Source organism: Macrobrachium rosenbergii, chromosome 55, assembly GCF_040412425.1.
Source record: "Macrobrachium rosenbergii isolate ZJJX-2024 chromosome 55, ASM4041242v1, whole genome shotgun sequence".
Taxonomy (NCBI): Eukaryota; Metazoa; Arthropoda; class Malacostraca; order Decapoda; family Palaemonidae; genus Macrobrachium; species Macrobrachium rosenbergii.
Genome location: NC_089795.1, coordinates 35,357,768 through 35,383,386, shown reverse-complemented (window position 1 = coordinate 35,383,386; position 25,619 = coordinate 35,357,768). Strand labels below are relative to the sequence as shown.

The 25,619-nt window shown below is 34.0% G+C and overlaps 1 protein-coding gene across 4 annotated transcripts in view; it reads right to left on the bottom strand.

The window, feature by feature from the left end:
• LOC136835960 (spondin-1-like) overlaps window positions 1–25,619 on the bottom strand; it is a 940,271-nt gene that overhangs the window by 46,774 nt on the left and 867,878 nt on the right. For 2 of the 4 annotated variants that reach the window (XM_067099861.1, XM_067099860.1), the window contains exons 6-16: window positions 20,295–20,501; window positions 19,392–19,515; window positions 18,413–18,543; window positions 17,784–17,952; window positions 15,601–15,657; window positions 13,443–13,642; window positions 11,735–11,941; window positions 9,240–9,438; window positions 8,377–8,538; window positions 3,194–3,361; window positions 396–423 (exon numbers count right to left, since the gene is read on the bottom strand). In XM_067099861.1, the coding sequence (XP_066955962.1) occupies window positions 396–423; window positions 3,194–3,361; window positions 8,377–8,538; window positions 9,240–9,438; window positions 11,735–11,941; window positions 13,443–13,642; window positions 15,601–15,657; window positions 17,784–17,952; window positions 18,413–18,543; window positions 19,392–19,515; window positions 20,295–20,501 (1,652 nt within the window). The remainder of the gene's footprint in view (window positions 1–395; window positions 424–3,193; window positions 3,362–8,376; window positions 8,539–9,239; window positions 9,439–11,734; window positions 11,942–13,442; window positions 13,643–15,600; window positions 15,658–17,783; window positions 17,953–18,412; window positions 18,544–19,391; window positions 19,516–20,294; window positions 20,502–25,619) is intronic. The other 2 variants (XM_067099863.1, XM_067099862.1) reach the window with 1 other exon arrangement.

The window sequence follows — 25,619 nt, the reverse complement described above, 5'->3', positions numbered from 1 at the left end:
AAAGTTAGACACACAACACAAATTGAACAAATGACTATGTCATAACACAGTTTTCGTAAATTCAGACGACTGTATGAAAATGAAATGAAGATAAGGAGGTAGCTGTCACAGTGCAACAAAAAAGGCAAAGCAGCAAAGAATTGAGAAAGTACACCTCCTACTGTGGAATACTTCCAAGCTTTCTAAATCACATATAAATCACTGATCAGTAATTCAAGTCCAGGCCATTCTACTCTAGCAGCAAACATATCTGTTGTAAACTAATAGAATTGTACTTCAAAAGAACACACTTGAACTAATAGCTTGACAAGATCTAGGCACCTGAACTTCATAATTATTTTGAAATACAGTAAAAGTGAAATATCATTTGGCAATTGCATTTCTTGTATACTTACTCAACATAAGGGCTAGCTCCTGGCTGTGCTGCAATGGTACAAGAAATAGATTCAGTTTTATGTGCAGTATTTATAAATGAATAAGTAATGAACAATACCAGCTTTTATATTAAAAGTACTAGTATATCTTAATGATATCAAAATAAAAAAAATATTCACAGTGCTTGTATACTATGATTAGCCATGGTTTACAATACTGATATCAATTTCCAAGAACTACAAAATGGATGTGCAAAGAGAAATACTTTTGAAAATTACACATCTATTACAGAAAGAAGTAAATATTTTCTCTTATCCCTGAATTCTTGTTGATGTACTGGTGGTATATTAGCTAAAAATATCTAATGAAATGGTAAAGATTTAATAAGTCTGGTGAATTCAACACTATTACTAAAATCTGATAATTCAGTAAAAGACTAATCAACAAAATTTTGGAATTTATGGCAAAAACAGCAAAATGCTGACAGGTATTACTGTACGACAAAGATATGACTAAAAATGTGACTAAGGTACATGATCAAGAAAATTCCAGAAAGGCATATCAAAGGTAAATCCAAAAAAGTTATACTGTACCCTAAACATTTTCTTGAACCAGCATGATGAGTGATTCATGTTCATGAAAATATCTACATAGAAATAATATAATAGTTCTTTCACCCAGATGAGTTGTAAACTTGAATACACTTTTGGCATTATTAGCTACAGTACATAATGTAACTCAACAGCAGGTTGTTTGTTGGGAAGTTGTTCAAACAGTAGTGTTAAATCAGCTCCAAAAAGATCATAAGATTCTAAAACCAGGTAAAAATCTCTTTCTACTTGTTGGCTGTTCTACCTGTCACTTATGATATGCTGTATTCAAAAGGGGGTGTGGTTCATGAGCAAATGCATCACTGAATAAATGATACATGATACAAGTGAGAAATGCTGTTTGAGAAGAATGCTATGTAGAGTCAATAATATATCTTAAAGGATTGTTGTATGATAGTGACAGAAAAGAGGTAAACTCAAAAAGGTTAATTTAAATTGAAAAGTAATTCAAGAATGACTCTCAGGATGTATGGATGATTTTAATCAAGTTCGTGATTGGAGTTGAAGTAGTTAGTGTACCAGAGTGAGAGACTTGGGTGTGTAAGGTGTTTCGATTATTTACCAGGGAAAGGGTGATACAGTAATGAGGCCCAAAAGTGTACTATAAGAGTGGAATGAAATATAAGTTACATGACACAAGGTTTGACAAGGGGAGGGCTTTGTAGGGTCAGCAAATACTGTACAGGTACAACCACGATATCTGGCTTGATTCTTAAGAAACTATTGTGAAAGAAGAATGAAAGTAAACTGAAAAAGTTTGTATGCAGCAACATGAATTAAGAGATGGGTTAGGGTAGGAATGATAAATGAAATACCCAGCACTGAATAACCTCACAGGTCACAATGCTTGGCCTTTGGCCTATATCCTATATTCTTCTAAATGAAACATGGAGCATGGTGAGGATGCACAGTATGAGAAGTAATGCGCTATATGTAGTTAAAAGTTTTCAGAATGTTTGTCAGGCTTCTATAAATGTCAGTAGATGGAAGGATGGAGAGTAGAAGTTGAAATAAGCTTTGATCAGAAGTGTGTTGTTTCTGTGGTGTTTCAGTATGCACAAGCAAAACCAAAGCTCTAGAAGAAAAACATAAGAAGTTTCTATTGGAAGTGGAAACCAGAAACTGCATACAGTAGCAGAAGTCTGAATGCATGTGTAAAAGGCACATGTTTACATGAAAAGGGGGAACAAGTTTGCATGAAAAAGAGTACAGTACAGTTGAAAATAAGGTGAATAGAAGCTGGGTAGGAGTGACAGAAGTTAGCAAGTAAGGATGGAGGAAAAATTCTAGTGGTTGATTCATTTAAGAACTGTATAATGGTATATGGTATTAACTTCAGTATTACATATAATAATACCGTACAATGAGAAAGTTGGGAAAGAAGATTAGATAAAGTAATGACAAACAACAGTGGAAGATCAGCTGGAGGTATGCAGCAGAAGCAAAGCCTATGGAAATGAACACTAAAATATATGTTACCCTAAATCTTTACAGAATAGAAATGCCAGTGCTGACTGTGAATGAAAACAAAACAATACAAGGAACTGTGATGAAATGTGTGTATGCAATATTACTCAGAGTAAGGAGGGTTGAAACTGAGAAATATGTTGATATGCTGATGTGACCAAAGTGGTTAGTTTATGAAAACAGATTTATTTGTATTTTTAGGTAGTATGGTCATTTGCAGGGATGAGTGTGGACAGAATTTTGAATGGAAGTCTTGGATGAATTAGGAGAAGGAAACCTAGATTACAGTACAGTATATACAGGAAGTGTATGTGCAGTAAACATATGTGTAGGAGGTAGAGGGGATCAATGTATACGTGATGAAGTTCCTTTTGGGCATGAAGTGGATACAAGGCCACTGATTTTTTCTTATACCAGAACTTCAACCTTGACCCTACAACTAAAGCGATGATTATAGCATATTTATAAGTACTGTCTTGTATTTCTCTGAAGCAAACCCTCCTCAAATTGCTGACTGCTGTAAGTGAATAAAATTTCTCTATATTTTCCACAGTGTTAAACTGATTATCTGTTAAACATGTTGACCCAAGTAACTTGGAGTAACAGAATTTTATTTATTGTATTGTATAATGAACAACTGCTGACCTTATTATCAGTCTTCCTACCATACGGGTGATACTTTGTTGGTATTGAAAAAGAATTATAAGTAGATAACACCAGTTAATTAATGATTAACTTACCATTCATGCCACACATTTGCATACACTCATCATAGCTTTCAAAGTTGTTGCGATTACCCCTACAGCCTCCAAAGTTAAAATCCTTGCAGGTTTGTGTCGCAGAATTGAAGTACCAACGTATGAAGTTTCCTCGGCAAGGGCCACCTTCCCTTTCTTGCATACACACCTCTGTAGGATCAGACATAATAAATAAAGTAGTCATAAAACTTTTTCCTTTCATGCATCATTTTCCAACAAAAAACTATAATTTTCAAGAAATTGCAATATTTTACTTAGCAAATGATATTCTGACAAGATTTTCTGACAATCCCATTATATCAATGGGATATAATGAATAACCTAGACAATGCTTTAACAATGTTAAGCAGAACATTCATATAATTTCAAAATAAACAATGCAGATAGTACAAACAACCATGCATTACATAAAAACACTAAAAAGAAAATGGAAAACATTGTACAACATCAGTAATACTATGAAAAATTGACTGACCAAAATATTAGTGGTTAGTACTTCCAGTGCTCTTAGGAACACACGTAACACCATTAATATGCTGTTAGAAGAGTCATAACAAGCTAAGAAGTTCAGTTAATAAAATGCTATGAATGCAATTCCAGTTGATGAATCTTGATTTAAGTAATGATCATAGAAGTCCTCTCTAACCAGCCAATTATCTAAGTCAAACTGAAAACTCCTAATTACAAGATACTATCAAGAAATGGTTTTCCCTTAAAGGAATTCTAATGACATTAAAGCTCTAATAGTACTCCTTAGTAAGGTGTCTTTACCCACCTCGAAACTATGTGGCATTATCAAACAACATCAAAATATAGAGAAATATTTTACAAGATTAAAAAAAAAAATACAGTATACATTTCTGTACTTATTTTGGGGGAATATTCTTAAAAGAGAAAAATGCACAATCCTTGTGATATGGCCCTTTGAGCACTTTCATACACGTGCAATGTTACAATGATTTTAAGAAAATTCCCTTGTATCTTACAAGGACTAAGGATTTTCTTCCTCACTTCTCACACTGCTACACAGTGTTCAGCCAGGAAATAAGAAAGGGAAGGAGCCCTCACATACAATTGGAAATTGAAATATTAAATGTAAAAATTTGCTTTACAATGCTAATACCAAATCTCTTATGTGAATCTCTGCTTTTCAAAGTCTACCAAGTAAAATTCACATCATATTAAAATAATAAGAAATTCTCATGCACATTTATACAGCACTTTGTTTTTTATCTCTACAGGGATGCAGATCATCTTAAGAGGAATGTTATTTTTGAAATACCATATATTCAAAAGTTATAAGCTAATGTACACTGAAGCTTTGGGGCATACCATATACAATTTACAGTACCTACAAATAATCTTAACTGTTCTATTGATCAATCTCAGTATAATGTACACATTTTTACTTTCAGTCTGACAAAACCAGAGACTCCTAAGAAACATACTAAAGTCCTTCTTTAGAGCATCTTACTCCACCAAACTTTATCCAGAACTTCCATAAAGACTAATGTAGGTCTCATTGGTTAAGTGCATCTGTTCTGTGGGCAACAGAATATAGATTCCATTAAAATGAAATCTCTTAAGAAACTATAACAAATGAAGGCTTAAAAATCATGAAACTATATTCATGGAATTAAGAAATCCAACAAAAACCAATATTTTACAAGGAACATGTAGCTAACTGCCTTCTAGTTTTTCCTTAAAATTCCAGCTGATCATCTGAATTTGTCATTATGCAGTGTTTAATTCAGTTCTACTTTATCTTTCCATTTCTGATGACACAGACATACTATTTACTGTGCTAAACTACGTTTCCTTGCATTTTCTGGGTACCCTAGCCTTGGGATACCTAACAGCTTACAGTACCTGAAAATGTAGGTATTAAATTTTTGTAACAGAATTTTAGTAAACATTGGTATACGTAAATACAATTTTTGAAATTATTATCAATTCAATTATATGTGAACCTACAATTTAGTCCAGTGTAATTTGACAGCATGTACGGTTAATGAAGGTTAACATTAGCGCAACTACTGTACCTATTAAATCACTGTACAATTTAAGATGCTTTTTAAAACCCCTGACACAGTAAATTACAAATTATTGTTTGGGATAATTTATGTAGTGGTCCTTGAATCATCAGTGGGTATGCAAATAACAGAGAAATGCAAATTTAATGACAATTTTCATATCACCTGCCAGACAGAATTCAAGGAAAATAATTGCTTGTATAATTGCATACAAAAGCGTGCAAATCTTAAACATAATTTGGGAGAGCAGTCACAAACTTTGAAGCTACATGGCAGAAACTTCACAAAACTGAAATAGGGATTTATTACCAAACCATACAACTTTGATTTTAGTCTTATTCTCTTGCCCTCTGTGTAGTTTTACGTATCTCGAGTTGCTCTCACACAATTGTGTGTAAATTTTTTCTTCATGAGACTGAACTTTCATTTTATAGTCACTGCTGAAATATTTGGTTTCCCCTAAAATATTACAGTTTACTGATTTTACATAGCATAACTACTCTGCTCTACATCACATTATATGATTTGTATAGCCTGCTCTCTTACCATTTAGATTATACTGTGATCTTCTTTAGCACAATCCCAGATAAGCTAGTCTAGGCTTCAAACCATATCTGGATAGGTAATAATACAACCATATTTTTGGTGCTCGCTAGGCTTCACCTATGGCTAGGGGAGTTTTGACTCTTTAGCATCAGTGCTAGCAAATGTGTCTTTGAATTAGAAACTTCTCCCTTGATGGCTCCCTTTTGACCTTTCATTTATCATTTTAATCCCTATGTCTATGGCATATTTTTTTTAGCAGACTAAGCAAAATATAATATAAGCTGTCATGCATGGCATAGCCTTAATAAACTGAGTGCCCAACATTGGTACTCACCATAGCCATGTTAAAATGCACCCTAGAGTACTATATTGGAAAAAAAATTAATACTCATCTTCTACAGCAAGGGGAACAGTCTGCACTACTCACACAAAGTGATGCAATAGTTTAATAAAAATAGCTAAACAGTCTGCTAAAACAAAAATTAAAAGGGAGTATCTGACTCTACATTTACCAAAGAATGGGACTGGGTTGCTTCTGTCAACATTTATTGAAACAAAATTGTAGGTGGTATCAGAATACCAGTTATTATATCTTCGAATTGCTTTGGTGGTATCACTGGCTGCAACGATTTAGGTGTCATCTTGAATCTAGGGCATATCAATTACTGTACTGTACTATATTAGAGAATTTTGTCTCCACAGAGAAGAGCAGAATCAAAATGCTTTCCCTGAGAAAGCTGACTAGTAATGTACCAAACCCACTGTTTTTTTTTTCTTTACTCTTGCAGTATTTTCTTTCCACTCAAAGAATCATTAATGTACACACATTTACATGACCCAGTGGCATCCGAACCAGCTGTGAAAAGTCACTTTCCACTGCATATGTCTTAGGGAGATGTTTATACACAGCTCACCAATAAAATGATTGGTACACCAATTATAAAATAAAAACAATTCATACCAGAATCGTCAAGAAAGTCTCACAAATCTAAAATCCACTTGGGATATCATAGCACATGCACAAATAAGGGGAAACAGACAAAAGCTGTACATTTTTTTAGAAGAACAATTACAAGTATGGAAAATGAAGTATGAACTGTAAAAGACTTTGTGCCTATGCAATTTCAAGGGTAAAATTACATAATGGTTAATACAGCAAAAGGGTGAAACCATGAGAAAAGTATCAATGACAAATCTCCACTACTCCCATACTGACATAACCCCTCTTTCAAAACAAGTCATTATACAGAAACGATACTTGCTTTGGTAATGTAAGTCTATGCCATCATTCCCAAACTGGGGTATCTTATATGCTATCTGCTGGTACCTCCTCTTTTTTTAATAATAATAATCTGCACCTCTTTTGGAGGTCTCAGAAGGGAGCCCCATTTAAATAATAATTTAACATCAAGCAAGAAAAAAACAATGCAAAAATTAATAAGCATTTCAAGACTTCAGACAGAGAAGTTACAAAGACTGGAATTTCAGTTACTACTTAAAATAAACAAACGATGGTAAAATAAATACTTGTGACAGTACATTCTTCATTGTACTACAGTAAATATTTCCGAACCTACATAAGGAAATTTTAAAACAATTTAATTTGGCCTTAAAATAAATAATCCTGACCTGGGGCAATAGACCGGAGAGTTGAAATGTAAGGTGTAATAATCAAAGAAATATTTAAGATAGGTAAGCTCCCTTGTCTTACCTGCTGTCACTCACTAAGTCTATTCTGTCTGTTGCCTACATATGGGTGCCAGATGGATGGATGGAAGAAGGCATCTGAAGTAAGCCTACTGCAATAAGTTTCTGTCAGTGATTCATAGACACAAGTCTAATATGACTGAACATGAATCTTGGTATGACAATGAAACTACAGTACTGTATATTGAAAAAATTTTGTCAATTTGAAAGTAAAGCAGTAAGAAGAATATTAAAGTTACATGGCAGGCTACATTTAGAAATGATACCACAAGGAAAATTAAGGTTCTTACATATGTAGATGAGGTAATGATGAAAGGGAGATGGAAATGGCTTGGACATGTCCTTTGTACAACCTTTGGGAGAATGATTGAGACAAAAATCTCTGGGTAAGAATACACTGTAGTCACTGCTCTCAATTTCCGAGTCCTCCATAAATTAACACCTTTAAGGCTGCTTGGATTCTATCACACAGAAGTTTTTATGGTTTCTTTAAAAAAAAAAACAACAGTCCTCTCAAGTCTGCATTACTTGATTCCAGAAGAAAACACAGAGATAGAAATGAAAAAATTTGTGGTATTGTAAACCTTGCCAGATATACTGTAAACATTTCTGATGCTTCGAGAGTTGAATTTATGAAAATCTAATTATAAAAAAATGTTCTCAGGCAATCTAATTTAATAAATAACAAAATACATCAATATACAAAGTAAATCACTAAGCAAAACAACTCAGCTAAAGAATAACATATAGTAACACTAAACTAAATTGCTTCCTCCAAGAGACTTGTTCTCAAATGATGAAAGACGGTAAATTCTTTAGAGTAAAGCACACTCCTTCCCATTCTTTGTGTGTTTATTTTTTCCCTATATACTCTCTAACCATTCCTCCTCCTCCTATTTCTCTGTCTATCCTTTGAAGCTAACTTTCCTTCAGAGTGGGTATAGTCAGCCGTCTTATCTCGCCCAAGTTTACACCACACTTCGAACTGCATTTGGTCATGGATGCTCAAGTTAAGGCGCCTGAAGACGTTGCAATCCGGCACTGCAATCATCAAAAGGGAGGGGGGGAGGGAAAGGGAAGGGAAAGGTATTCATCTTATTTTCCCATGACTAATAAATGGAGTACAAAGATAAATCAGGCTACATTACTCTATATGGTATTGTATACGGCATTGGGTATTAAGTATCAGCTCTGCAAATGGTATGATATGTGAGAATTCGTGAGTAAGACTTATATGCTTCAGGATACTTTCACCATCCTTGAAGTCATAAAATGATCTCATGATTAGTGGTAATTGTGGGTGCAGGAAAGTGTAACATGACTGATAAGGGTATAGAAATGAACATTCATACTGAAACTTATCAATGAATAGGTATGGTACAGAAATACTGGTGACTTGAAAGAGTTTGTGGATCAATACTCAAGTTGTTTACAGATGATATATAAACTATAAAAAATATTAACCCTGGCCATGATGATAAAAACCTAAATGTATTATAACAAACTAATGGCCCGAGAAGTCACAGGAATTTTCATTTAATACAATGTAAGTACATGAACAAAAATTAGGTCTCTCACTCAGCAAGAGGCAATCTGAATTTCGAAGGCGAATGAAGTATGTACACCATTCAAAATTCCATACAAACATGACCAGCCAAACCTCACCTTAACCTCCAACAACTCCAAGACATAAATCAAGTAACAGCCCACAGCTGAGCAAAGTTACATGCTATTGCACCTACCTTCACGTTCTTCTGGATCAACAGTACAGTTCCTGCGTTCCCCAAAACATGGCCTTTTATCCATTCTCTTTACATAGCAGTTATCACGGCTTGCAGCAGGAACCAGGAAATGTCGAGTTCTTGTTATTGCGCCTTCACCACAAGTCACAGAGCAAGGGGACCAGTCTGTCCACTGGGTCACAGCACAATCAGGACTAATCTGAGAAGCATTAACATAGTGAAGTGTATTTGAGTATGCCTCTGTATACAGTGTATGTATGAACTTGCTAGACTGTAAGACAGAGAGATTCATATTTCATATTTTAGTATGGCTCTGCTTACAGTAGTACAAGGCTTATGATGAGCACATAAGGCATGTAGTACTCAAGTAGCAGCAACATGGGAACTGTCAAAGAAAATAGAGATTTTAAAAATGAGCGACAACAGAATGTTAAGACTGAATGCTAAAATGTAGGATGGGAAGACTGTATTATTAATGAGGAAGCGGACGACATATTTGGAGTCGAGCTGCTGGAAAATGACATCTCAAAGATTATGGTGGTTTGCACATGTGATGAGAAGAGTTAATGAACACAGAGTCTGAAAAGCAGTAGATTAGCAGTATCAGGATGAAGACATTTAAAAAGGCCAAAGAAATCATGGGCAGAAGGACAAAACTTGACCTTATACAAATTCAGTCAGCAGTTCATACGATATACGTGGGTAGTAACCACTCATTTCACATCTAATCCCAGAAAAGGAAAAGCTAACATAAAAATGCTTATGATGAATGATGATAGGAACTTAGATGATTCTGGTTATGCAGTTATCGATGAATGATGATAGGAACTTAGATGATTCTGGTTATGCAGTTATCGATGAATGATGATAGGAACTTAGATGATTCTGGTTATGCAGTTATCAAGTGGAGCAAAGGCAGCTAACAGCTAATAGAAAATTTCTGGTTGCTAATAACTACTATAATTACATGGTGACAAACTGTTTTGAATCCAAATCCAAGTAAGTACTATTATCTATGATGTTTTGTAATAGACACATGACAAAGCTTGGTCACTGACAGTAGATGACATTTAACTGAGAGACCAGATATCTAAATGACAGCAAACTGAGCAATACCACCAGCAAAGTGAAACTGAATTGAAGTATGAACTTTAAATTTCCATAAAACCAAACAAATTAAACTTTTCAAGAAGGTTTAATCATGTGAGTGATGATAATTTCACACTACTTGAAGATACTAATATGAAATCTACTTATAGACGTACTGCTACATGCAAGTCTACCCCACAGTATTTACTTGTATGAAATGTATGTGTAAGAATTGAAGATGATATATATAACTAAAGAAAAATAAAGAAGCATCCTGCTTAACTTGGAGGTTGCTGTATTCTAATGTAAGAAGAATACAGCAAGGCATGAACAAATAAACAATGCAATTGCAGTATCACAAAGACAATGGTTTACACCAATCATATTTGTTGCATATGATCGCAAAGCTATTTGCTGCAAAGCTAGTTTTGAGTCTCCTATGTTTTCTCCGAGGCCCAATCTTTCCAGCTATGAAAATTTTCAAAAATCTAAAATCTAAAATAAAAAATTTCACTTTATTCCTACTTTTCCATGGAGAAGCGGCAATAATCATGAGCAAAATCCTGCACAAAATGAGCTAAATCTAACTGTCAAGTTTAGAAGTTATTTTTAGCAACAAGTCAATCGTCTTCCATGATGATTTACATGCGCTTGCTTGGATGTTATCTCTGTATTTAAAAGGTTCTATTTGAAGAGAATTGGGACTGAAAGCACTCAAAACAAAACTTTTCATCTTATTAGTGAGCCAAATTCATCCTCCTCCACCCTCGCAGCTACTGATTCTTCTGTTGGGCAAAGACAGTGCTTCCCTTGGCATTTTGAAGCAGCTCTTTGAACTTTTACTTTTAGGAGTGCCATGGGGAATACATCTAAGGTATCTCACACAGGTTCAGGGAGTCTGAGCATCCAGTTCTGGCTACTGCTTCAGATCACCATTTAGAAAGATGCATTTCCCTTGCATTCCCATTGTCTTACAATCTTTTCCATGCTATACTTTAAGATAGAAAAATTTGCTTTCATAAATCTGGTTGTGAATTGTATTGATATTTACTGAAACAGGTACTCATCACCCATAAAAATATCAACGTGACAACGAATCCCATGTTTAACTAGCAAAAACTTCGCTATCCTACTTATTAACTCTTTTTGGTTCATTTGTAAATTTAATCAGCGGCTCTTACTTATAAAGCAGATGGAAAAAAATTTCTTTGCTTGGAGGATATGAAACACAATGTTGAACTGTACATGAAACATCAATCAATCACTAGACACTCCATAAATGAGCATCACTGCAGTATTGCTTCGAAAGGAAGAACTAACATAATTGGTGCAGCATCAAACACACAAGAACTTAGCATCAAGCTTTCTATATCTCTGAAATACTATGAATACAGTATATATCTTACTTCGTCTCCTGGATCTTCATCGCATAGTGGTGTGTCAGCAATGCAGGTCTCTTTTTCTGTGGTTGGCTTCAAACATTTTTTTCTACCCATGCGATTCAAATAACGGCGATTGCGCATTCGCAGACCTTCACCACAAGTAGCCGAGCAGTGTGACCAAGATGACCATTCTGTGGTGGCGCAGACACGTTGGTCTACGGTGTCAATTATCTGCAAAGGGAAATCATTCCTATTACTATACCTCTGCTCTCTGCAGTTGACAACAATTCCATAAAATGTTTGGATAAAGAATGAAAAACACTTGTCAGTAATTATTATTTAAAGAATGGCTATACATTTAAACTAAAATTCATAATTGATTAAGAAATCTTTTCTCTCAGAAGATGAAAATATTCAAAGTAACACTTAATGTTACAGGTGTAAAATTTTACTCTATGAACTTCAAAGTAAATAAAAATTAGAAGAATGAAATCAAGTTCCCATACACCAAGGAAAGGCAACTCAGTCATTTATAAATGTTTTACAAAAATAAAATTTTCCTGTTAAACAAAAACAATACATCATCTAATTACAAGCAGAAAGTCCTGATGCAACAAATAAAGAAATAAAAGTAAAACAGCTGAAACTATCTTTTTAATAACTAATGTTCTTTAGTACGAGTACAATAAGCAGTAAATTTTATTTTCAATACAATTAATTCATGTTCTTCAAAGTACATTGATGATATAATAATTGTTTTTTATAAAGTAATGTTCACAGCAAAATATCTACATTATCACTCACACAAACATATGACGTCAGGCATTCATCAACTTACTAAAGCTAAGAGTATTATAATCCTAACTCTGCCATTAATAAATAACTGCAGCACTGTATTTGCTCAGGTAACATTAACCTACAGGCCATAAATCTACTTATAAAAATGAAACACTGATCAGAGGTAAAAAGATAGAAACATCTTGGATCCTGAAAATTTAATTGTAGTTCAAATATTGTTTGTTTTCTTTCATTAAACAGTCGAGTGTCGAAAAATGTAAGTGTATACTGTAATGACATGCATTTAAAAAAAGATTACAGCTCAGAGTCAACAGGATTTAACAAAGGGGCGGCCTTTGACTGTTTTCCCGTGTTATAGCTTTGACTGTTTTCCCTTATTATAGCTTTGACTGTTTTCCCTTATTACAGCTTAGATTTTCCAAAATAATAATTCCTCTTACTGTACATACAAACAGTATGAAATTGTTTGTTTTTATTTTGTCCTCTTTACTCAATATCTATTGCTGTTTAAGCAATTAAAATACGTAAAATTGTAAAAAAATCTAGGCTGAATCACAGATTCTACAGGTGCAGCCTACTTATAGATATATTGGGAATTTGGAGGGCAGTTCAATGAGATTTTTGAAGGAAACTGATATCTCCAGTACCCATTATTTTCAACTGTGGATTGTGGTTTCCACAACTTTGCTTTTGTGCCTGTGGCCGAAAAAGAATCGACAAACTCGAGGACCTCTTTGCTTTGTAAAATTCTGATTTCTGTGCTAATACCTACTGTGTTATTAGAATTATTCTGGTAAGTTAATGATTAACTACAAGAATTATTCTGGTAAGTTAATGATTAACTACAACTGGGTGGTCTGTGGATGGTACTACCTAGATACTGTTAAGTATAGTTTATTCAGCACACCAAAATAAAATGAGGTCTACAACTTACAGGTTCTGGATCAGTAAAGCTGCCTCCAGGGCAGTAAGTAACCGACGCAGCGCACATCTCCTTTTCTTCTAACTGCCTCTGGCAATCTGACATGCTTGCCTTCATCGGCATGAAGTAAGTCCTTGTTCTTGTTCTTAGTCCTTTACCGCAAGTCGCTGAGCATGGCGTCCAGTGACTCCAATGAGAGACCTGGCATTCAGCTGAAACAAGAGGATTCTTCAAATATGGGTTTTCAAGAAACAAATTACAATATTACAGTGTCTTTTGAACGCTAATTTACCTATATCTTGCCATGCATCTAAATTTTTGCTTCTATTCTTCTGATAATTTATTATTAGTGATTCAATAACAACTTTCATACATAGGCAACGCACCACGTTTTCAAGAAAAGCTTTCAATGCCAGAAAATTTTCTTCGTTCAATAAAATGAAAATTTTTTTTTACTTTGTTTTTATTATTTCTAGTCTGGTGCATCTATTAATACATAAATGTGGGTCAGATGATAAACTCAAGACCTTTGGATCTCCTGACAAGAAATGGCAGCAGAGCAAGGAACAAAGAAATCATCTTGATGTTGGACACTGGGATGGCAAAGCTGTTGGAGTTCCGTTACCAAGAACGAATCCTAAATTTTGCCTAAAGATTCTCCAGTATACCACAAATACCTACTCAGTCCTTAATTCTTCACCTGCAGTTGTAGACTGATTTATGAAATAAAGGGTGTCAAGCCAAGCACGGGGAACTTTTGGCCATTCAGTGCTTAAGACAGTAAGACAGTGAAAGGAGGTAATTGGAGTGGCTGAAAAGCAGTTCCAAGAGAGCCAGAAAATAAAAGATTAAATACAAAGATCTAAAGGTAGAACTGGGAGAAAACCCCACAGTTACACTATGAAGTAATAGTCGAGAGGTTAGACAGCAACGCTGGAGAGAGGAAGTGGGAATGGAGGTAAAGTAAAAGGCTGCAAAGCGGGTGCAGCTAGGGGCTGAAGAAATGCTGCACAGACTCTGTAGTAATGTTTACAGTGCACCATGTAAGATGTACAACTGTTAATTGTTACCTTGCATGGACTTCCCTCTAGCCAGTTGGGAAGTCTGAAGGCTTTTGTACTAAAGTTAGAGGTTCTCAGTGCCAATAAAGCTCTTCAGTTTAAAATGAGGACAAATGGGAGATATCCACCTTAATTTTTAGATCATTAAAATTCTAAAAGTTGAAATGCTTTATTAAATTGCTGAACATTGTCACGGGCAATAAATACAATATTTTTCTCCAAAGGCAACCTCCTATGGACAATGTTCAGTTAATTAAAAAAAAAAATATAACTAAGGTGAAATTACGAAAATCTTTAAATTCAGGTTAAAACTGAAAATGAGGGGGAACACTTATATTCATACTCTATCTATTACTGTTCCTCCTCTAAGAATTCATACTCTATATATTACTGTTCCTTCTCGTAGAATTAAAGTTAGAAAGAAAATGTTTCAAGCGAAATAGTTGTATGCAAATGTGACAAATGTTTTCGAGGTAGTAAGAGGAATGATGAAAAGATTCTCCGAAGTCCTAGGAAAATCTACAACAATTAGATGAGGAAGGGGGTACCCATGTGTATTTTGTTTTTGCATGAAAATTCCTATAAAAACATGTACACGCACGGTAATTATATAATATATATATTATATATTATATATATATATATATATATATATATATATATATATATATATATATATATATATATATATATATATATTATATATATATAATATATATATATATATATATATATATATATATATATATATATATATATATATATATATATATATATATATATATATACACATACATACAGATCAGAAAAAATTTAAAAGTAAGGTATTGTGGTACAAAAAATTTATAATTAGGACAGGTTATAAAACATACCAATCTGCTATCATAGCGGAGATGGTTGATATCTATTCTCAGTACAGAACCTGAATTCGACAGGATTATGTACAGCAGAGCTGATATCAACTTATGCCTCTCTTGATGGCCGAGTTTGCTCTCTAAAGAGGTATCTACTCATACGCTCTCGTCTTCTAACACTAACCATACATATCAAGACACTGACCACTGAAAATCAACAATCAACCTCAAAAAAAAAAAAAAAAAAAAACTTACGCCTAGTGTCATCATCCGAGCGTTCAGTGTAATCTGTCGAGAAACCTGTGATGGGGCCTGAAAAAAAAAAAAATAGCATCAAGTGCAAGGAACAAGACAATGCTCATTAAAAAATACAAAAAATGACTTTCACAATGATAATCTTTAGAATGAGATTTCATTTCACCTAAATATATATTGAATTCCTAATTACATAATGAGGAATTCTTGTTTAAAGAAAGAAATGTGCAAATTTTGAACGTTTCATTACATCACAAATACAACAGACCCATGATACTTAATAAATTAATAAACATCTTCAAAATAAAAGCGATGATGATATATTATTACATTACTTTTCATCATTTTTAGTAATTTAGATGTTGTTTTGATGTTTAGAAGCATATGTGAGGATGGAAAAACTTTTCAATTCTGGGGCAATCTGAGGGGATAAGATGTCATCAGTATTCGTTAAATTACTGTAGTTTTCATAGTACATATGGCCTAGAGGAAAGGATGACGTAGTTATCAGGGATGGAAAATCTTCCTACACACACATGCGTATATATATACAGATATATATATATATATATATATATATATATATATATATATATATATATATATATATATATATATATATATATATATATATATATATATATATATACATAATTATCTATATACACATTGCATACCATACACACTAATTATCTCATGTCCGTATTGCATATAATCACACACAAAATATATGTATATATATATATATTTATATATATATATACTGTATTATAGTGTGTGTGTAATTTTTACCATACGTTTTTCTTCTTACTGTTGGTGTTGAAAGAAGGCTTCTAAATTCATGCCCCATTTCTAATTTCAACCACCAAAGTCGTCTGACTGTCAGGAACATGAATTACTGCTTACGTCAACTGGGCAAAATGAGTTTTCAATGTGTGGTAAAACTGATTTTCAACATATCAATCGTTATTAAAAAAATAATGACGTACAATTTTCTCTCGTTGTTTTCCCATAAGCACAGAGTAGCTGTTGATGCGATGCATGGCTCATTACGAGTAAAAAAAAAAATCTGTTAAAAGTTAAAAAATCCTAACGGTATTCTCTTACATTTCCCTGAAATAACGTGCCACAACTGTAACACTTCCAGTCAGTGGTATATTACACTTGAGAAAAAGTCGACCACAAAAGGTGACAACATCCAATTCATTCATTTCATATGGTCACACTACGGCTGGTAAGTCAGTATTCTAAGCGGCATAAAAAAACAGCATGAGCGTTCAATTAATTACTGGACGTTCGAGCCCAAGTGACTGGTACTTAGTGTTAGCTTGTTATACCGTTCAAATGTAATGCACATCTGAATTTCTAATCCATTTTTTGCTATTTGTGTTCATATTTTAATTATTCATTTATGCATGATGTTAAATGTTACGGAGACATTTCTGTTTTTGTTCTGCAAATAATAGAATTATGATAAATGACAGGGAAGGGGAAAATCCGTTTTCCACTGGCTATCAGTGGATGAGTTTCAAAGTTTCATCTGCTTTGTTTCCCGTTTCTTTCAGATGTTAATCTGAAAAGGCTGTGCGCTCCTGTCACAAAGTCAGGTTACATAAGAATTCAAATTCCATTGTATCCCTCTTAACGGGTCTGTAGTACAGTATTGCCTTAGTTATTTCATTTCAAATATGCAGGACTTCCAGAGGATTTTAGCGATTTCATTTTGCAGTTTTCAAACGAGTGTATTTACTGTATTTCTTGTTTTCTTTCTAGCAATAGAACAACATAATGATTTATCTTTTCTTACATAATTATTTTTCATCTTATCTAAGATATTCTGCAGAACCTTCTGGAAATCTAATTACCTGTTCTTTAGCCATAAACCACATTTACAGAATTTCACTGAAATCCGTCCATAACATTTTGAGATATGTGGGCACTAAGTGACAGGCAAATACCGGTAAATTAAATTCAGTTGCATTCAAAATTCTCATATCTCACTACTGTACTGCTTTACCTGTCCTATCAAAGTTAAAATATCACACTATGACGGTGCTAGTCTTTGAGAATACTGAATAAGAGATGTTTGTTTCTTTTAAGAAACTGCTCTCAGCATCTTAAATCAGGGCAACAAGAAACCCAGAAGCAGACTAGAGGAACAAAACAGAGCGTGAGAAGCTTACTTGTGTCAGAGCAAGATTTTTCATAAACTCTCTGCCTGGTGATGGTGAGCCGAGCTAGAGGTTTCATGGGCAAGCCTGTAGGGTCATAGAATGGGGACTTGGGGTCGTTGGGATAGTTGTTGGTGATTCGTCGGATTTTCTCTCTTGGGATAGTTGGAGCATTGGCAGACTGGAAAAAAGGATACAATAAAATGGGCACTCTATCTTCTATCCATATCTTTCATTTACTAAACAAAACATGCCACTTTTTTCTACTTGGGACATTACTTTAAGCTCGGAAAACAATTTACTAGAGCAAAATACTTTGTAAAGAAATATTTGTAGCAAAGAGCACTATCTAAAGCTGATATGGCGTGCCAGGTAAAAAAAAAAATGCAATTATTCTATATGATCCCAAACCAATAAGAAGGGACTTTTCAACAAGACCAATTTTTACCCTTTTTAAAATGGCCAGAATGTGCTTATTGTCAAACAAAATTCATACTACTTAAAAAGACATCTGTAGTTTTGTAAATGGAACATTTATCTATAGCTCGAGAGTGCAAAGAGTTACTCTTATGCAGTAACCTTTAAGGAAATCAAAGCATTATCGCAAATGGATGACTAAAAATGGTGCCAGTCAACAGTACCTCATAGGTGATACCAGAATCAGTGCCTGCGTCCCAGGGATAGAGATTCAAAGTTTTCTGATCAACCCAAGAGCAGTTCCTTAGACAAAGCTCTAATGCAGACACGCCCACAATCCAATCCGGACTGGGTCCTGAAATATAAAGATTATAATGCCTACTATTTTTATCACTAAGTCACTAAGGCCACTTTTGCAAATGCGAAAGCATATCTTATCTCCCTACATTTTCCTCGTCAAGAAAGTGTTACACAAGAATAAAATAACACTGGTATTTAAAACGAATTCATGTAATTAAGATAGGAATTCAACGTCTTAATAAATAGGTAATGAGTAGATAATCTTTCAGAAAAAATTAATGAAAGCTATGCAGACAATCTGTCATTAAACCCAATAACAGCTCTCGCGTTAAAGCTTGTGCAAGTGAATAAAGTGTGAAGTGGCTGATCTTTGCAGCTGACTGGTGACAGTGACGAGAAACTAAAGAAAATGGGAATGTTTCAAACTGTTAGTAAAAGGAGAAATCTGGAAGCGAGTAAAAGGAAGAGTAGGGCTGTGAGGTTCACCTAGGCAACAATAGTGTATGTAATGGATGCTGGCAAGATGAGAGAAGAGACAACGAAACAGATGAAGCCAGGAAGGTAGCAGGATTTATGAAAAAAAAAACTTTGGACAAGAAGAGGATCTCTGGTAGTAAGAGTTTGAAAACAGAAGGGGATTGTTGACCCAATTCTCCTCACTAAAGTGGAGAGTGGATGTTAAATGCGAATAAACGAAGAGGACTCAATGGGTAAGAAATGTGGAGACACCCAGTGACTACAAGGTTACTAGTATTAAAAGTTGGACCGATTTGTTTTGTCATTTGGAGAAAATGGAGGATATAAGATTTTTGAAAAGAGCTTTTATTTCCGAGGTGGGGGGAGAAAGGAGACGTGATTTCCTATTTTTGCTAAAGCCTTGACAAGAGAGAGAGAGCCTCCTACCTAACATGGATACCAGAGACATGAGGTGGTGTCGGTTGTCGACTCGGAACACGGCGAAGGTCTTTCCGTTGACATTAGGATACCAAAGGCCTCTGGCTTTGATGATCGTCCGGATGTGGTCACTCTGGAAAAGAAACTCGTAAGACTGCTTGCAGGGGTATTCGTTTCTCTCAGAACAAAAATAAAAGTTAGATTAAAGACAGTACAATGCACTTGTGCCTTAAATTACTTGTCTGATAATTACTGTGAAACGTAAATAATATAAAGAACTAGTATAATTGAACATAGTTTTAAGATTATTCTTTGATTACGCAACTTTTTATAATATATCCAAACACAGCTTTAAATACTGCACAGAGTCTCGTCACACTCAGATAACTTCGAATAATAAAGGAACCAATATTATGTGCGTAAATCCCATTCTAAAAATGCTAGATTAACAACTCCTACGCTAACTTTTAATGCTGAACAAAACTCCTGCTGGAAAAAATTATGTATCATTATCGTGGTTAGATAACGGCAGGAAAGGTATACCCAACGTGTACGTAGAGAAATGGGAATATCAACCTTGCAGCACTTTTTCTAGACCAGGCCAGAAGAAGCAAGAAAAGGAATCAAAAAGAAGGAAGTAAGATTATAGGAGTCATAAAAAACGAGAATCAGGAAGAAAATTCCAAAATCTGGCATTAAAGATTAAGTCACCGAGTCTTGTGATTTGAGGAATACCAATTTTTGCAGAGACGATGTGGGAGGAACCGGCCTGCTGGGTGATACATGTCCGGCTAGGGAGGAGGAGGAGGAGGAGGAGGAAGAGGAGGAGGAGGGAGGAGGAGGCGCTCTACCCAAGAGCTCCACAAGATCAGGGTAGCAGTGCCAACGCTCGTACGAAGCTCCTTCACCCACCTGTTGCTTGAGCTCGCTCTCCAAGGCCCTCGTTGATCCCCACTCGGCAACCTGGCGGAGGCCGTCTGAGCTGAAACCACCATACTCCCAGACACGGTAATTGGCAGAATGCGATGCTCCGATGATGTCGGAGAAGTGGGTGAGGAAGGCGTTGCTGGGGAAATCCTTGGGATGGGTGTGGCGTGACCACATGCCCTCGAATGTCACCTGCAAATGCACATAAATGAAACGTTAATTAAATTGGAAAACTATGAACCCTCTTGACGATATCACAGAAACATTCCAGGGGGAATTGCATACATAACCATTTAGGAATTGTTAAGAGCTACAAAAAGGAGAATTCAAGAACATAATGAATTACAGCCGGCAAAGAAAAAGGGGCCTCTCTATGAGGGTCGACAGGAGGGCCTCCTAAATAAACAGTGAAAATAAATATTACTTGTAAACGGCGGTAACAGTGACTTGGAGAAATTCTCTACCTGAACAAATATTGATATTCTTTGGCTGGTATTTAGTCATATTTCTTTAAATATTGGTTTCTCCGTATAACGCACCCTAACTTTACTGATCATTTTAAAAGAATGTAAAAGGACATGAGAAAAGCTCAGCATCATTTTGAAATAATTCTAATGTCCACACACTGAAAACTCACCAGTTATCACCTCACATTTCACCTCGGTAAATACCAATCAAAAAAAGTAACACCTTTACACATTTTACAGTAGCAAAAATACAAAATTCACTCTCTTCTCGGCCGAAGCAACTTTTAGTAGATTTTTACTGAAAACTGCGAGAAACTGTCTCTATAACGCCTGGTCTACATTCAGAGTCAGAATAATAAACCTTCGCCTTGGTACTTTTAATAAAGACACATCAACACAATTTCTTTATCTTGGAGACAGAAAATGGACTCTGACATTCACGGCCAATGACTATTTCAATGACATTCGATTAAACTACACTTAATCATTAATACACTGCAACGATAAATATAATAGTACCAAGAATTAATTTTTACATATCACTTGAATGTTTACATACTACTTTCAGAAAGCTTTTAAACCTGCAAGTTAACATCTGTTTGAACATCTGATAGAAAGCAGTAAAACTTGTAGGCATTACGGCACGAAGCATGTTACTTATAATTTCATGTGCTTAGTGACCAAATATGGAACAATCCTGTCTTCTTTGTTTCTTGTGACGACAGTGGTTGATTGACTGACTGATTATTAGATGGCTGACTGATCAACTTCCACGGACTCGATCAAAACACAAATTAGAATCGTGATGATGGAAGTTTACTGCTTTTGAAATGATGAAATAAAATATAATGAAGATCCGCTTCGTAAAATTTGTCATTACTGAAATCCAGAAGCAATATATCAAAATACTTAAAATAAATGAACCTCCTCAAAAAAAAAAAGTCTGCCTTGAAATAATCGAATCCTAAGAATGAATGACACGAAATTTAATGAATTAAAAGTATACGATTAAAAAAAAAAGACAAATTCCACATAGCAGGAATAAGAAAATAAAATTTGTAGTTAGAAGGAGACTGAGATGTCACTCTGATTTCTGAACAAAGAGATAAGATAGACATACTACAAATCAGGAATTAGGTGAACAAATTAAAACAAATACAGATTGGTTTCAAAGTAAATAAACTCTAACTTACAAACATTTTATATATATATATATATATATATATATATATATATATATATATATATATATATAAATAAATAAATATATATATAAATATATATGTTTATATATATATATATATTTATATGTATATATATATATATATAAATAAATATATATATATGTACATATATATATATATATATATATATATATATATATATATATATATATATATATATATATATATATATATATATATATATATATATATATATACATACATACATACATGCATACATACATACATATACATACACACACACACACACTGGACAAGACATAAGATTCAAGTAAATAAAGTAACACGTCAGGGAACATTGCAAAAACTGATAAGAATAGTTTAATGCGACAAATGAATGATAGGGTGAACTTTCTTGCAGAGGGCACGCTGCATATCCATCAAGAATGAAGAGGAGATACAAAAAACTAAAGACTTTGTAAATAAAGCACCAGACATTTCCTACAGGAAGATAAGCTCTGGACATCAGTTTCTTTTGTTTGTGAAGGGAAAGATTATTCAAAGAATTTATTCTGATGTTTCCCCCGACAACTTCAGGAGGGCACAGATAACAGCAGGAGGAGAGGATGGGCTTAACTACAGTCGTCTGTCCGGTCGCCATACTAGATAACAGAATAGGTTTGAAGAAAAGAGAAAAATCTCAATGCTGCGAACACAAGAACTTCAAATTTATCAAGTACCTTCTCCATAATCCATGTATACAAATACAGTATAGGTAACAACACTACATTTCATTAAAACAATATTCATAAAATACTTTAAAAATATAGAACAGGGAAGATAAAATCCCCATAAAAATTAATGATTTCACGAAAAATTTTGTCGAGAAAACTAAAATAAAAAAAAACTCGTGAACATAAGATCCAAAATCAATTTGTCCTCGAGAAGCAGAATTAAACGAAAAATAAACCAAGCTGAACACGGAGATCAAGAAGTGAATATATGGCGATTAAGAATTTCAAGAAATAGAATGCATCCAACTGGAAAAGCAGAGAGAGAGAGAGAGAGAGAGAGAGAGAGAGAGAGAGAGAGAGAGAGAGAGGACATTAGCACACGTAGGAAAAACTTGCTGGTGGGATCAAGTCAGATTAAATGAATTACTGAATATCACTTCAATTCATTTAATGGACTTCAGTCCTTTAAGTCTTTCGACAACAAAGTTAAAATTGAAGATTTCAGGGAGTATATTTGCAGGAAAATGCAAGGGATTACGTGCAGAGCAAATGGCCGAAAAGAATACCTTTTTAAAGATATGACACTGATTAAATAAAAACAATGATAATGTATAATATATATATATATATTATATATATAGAGCATATATATATATATATATATATATATATATATATATATATATATTATATATATATATATATATATTATGAAAACAAGTGTAAGTCATCACGTGCATTTACATAGACAAAGAGAATGCGTTATATACAAAGTAGTTAAGATGTGTGTACAACCATAAAATTTGCAACTAATTATAGTATTGCACGTGAATTTATATATTACGAGACACAACAAGTTATTGGTATTCTATACTGGAGACCTTGGTTGTCAATAAATGTTTATTTTGGCTTGTTTAGGAAGAATTCAAGTTTTTATTAAAAGTTTTTTAATTCTTTTTATAATATATTGATTCTATAGGTATTAGGCTACTACTACTACTACTACTACTACTACTACTACTACTACTACTACTACTACTACTACTAATAATAATAATAATAATAATAATAATAATAATAATAATAATAATAATAACAAACGACGTTTTATGTGCACTAAAAGATAACAAACATAGTTTTCCATCAAGAACGTCGTATTTATTTCTCTGTTTTGTCCAAGTATATATTGCTTTCCCAATAGTCCGATATTGATGGGAATGTTTTCTCCACGGACCCATAAATCATCGTAACATATGCATATTAGGTATCACTAAACAATGCGGAAATTTACTGTCGACGTCATTTGTGTAAGCATTTATCAAAACGACTGTTTTGTATTTTCTAAATCTTACATTCATAACCACGAAACAGTGAAATGATAAAGAAATAACTCTTAAAAAATTGCATTCAAGTACGCACAATTAAGAAGCCACTGCATTGTAGTCCAGTTTATTTTTCCTTTCTCAAAGAGAAGCTGCCAATTTTAGAATAGAATAGAATAGAACAGAATAGAATACAATATAGGATTTAGGCCAAAGACCAAGCGCTGGGACCTATGAGGTCATTCAGCGCTGAAATGGAAACTGACAGCAGAAAGGTCTGAATGGCTTAACAGGAGGATAACCTCGCAGTCGCACTATGAATCAATTGTTACGAAAGGCTGGAAAAGATGGAAGAAAAAAAAATAAGAACCGAGGTACAGTAAAAGGAATGAAAGAGGTTGCAGCTAGGGGCCTAAGGGACGCTAAAAAGAACCTTAAGTAATGCCTACAGTGCACCGCATGAGGTGCACTGACGGCGCTGACGCCCTATGGGAGCTGCCAATTTTACATTATTTCAGAGCTAAACCGTATAATGGGCTTTTTCAGCACGGAGAAATGTTCGCCGTAAAAATTCAAGGCTTACGGAACTGCTCGCAACATTTTCTCCTGGGAATTTTCTACTGAGGTTCATTTCCGTCGTTGACATATTGCAGGGCAAATATACGGACACGGGTACGTTAGAGAATATAAATGAAGTCTCTTTGGACCTTGAATGAAGTGATGGCGGTGGTGTCTGGGTACGTGGATGAGGAATAGGACTACAAACAACACAGTCATGATAAGAATGTTAAAAGAATGACCGGTCCCGCGGCTGGGAAACTGCACAGGCTGTTTGTGATTTCTTGCATTAAGTACGTTATTTCAAGAAAAATATATTTTTTTCTATAGGCGAAGATGGCTTTACTGAAAATAAAACAGTTGACTGTCAACAGTCAATTCTTATATATATATATACTGTATATATATATATATATATATATATATATATATATATATATATATATATATATATATATATATATATATATATATATATATATATATATTATATATATATATATATATATATATATTATATATATATATATATATATATATATATATATATATATATATATATATATATATATATATATATATATATAGAAATCAAATGTCTAAAAATACAAAACCGTGCATGAGTTTCAAGACTGATCGTGTGTGCATATGCACATACCAGTAATTACCTACATACCAAATTGTGCTCAAAATAAATACTAAGAATGTTAATGAAAATAAATATTCAGAAATGTGCATTCGAATACAAAAAGGAAAAATGCATAATAAAGAAATATAATGATATATATAAACAAGCCACACAAAGCTATACATGAAAATAAACTACACGCGAAACTGCACAGAAACGTGCATCTGAATACAAACACATACACACACAAAAAAAAAAATGCACAAGAACCACGAGAATAAGAGACGACGACAAAACACGGTCCAAAAAGAAAGATTCGCATCCTTCATCATGACACGTGAGGCAACAAAAGAATCTTTGGGAAAATGCGACGACTACAGTGAAGATCAAAAGCGCCTGCCACCAGAGACAGCATTA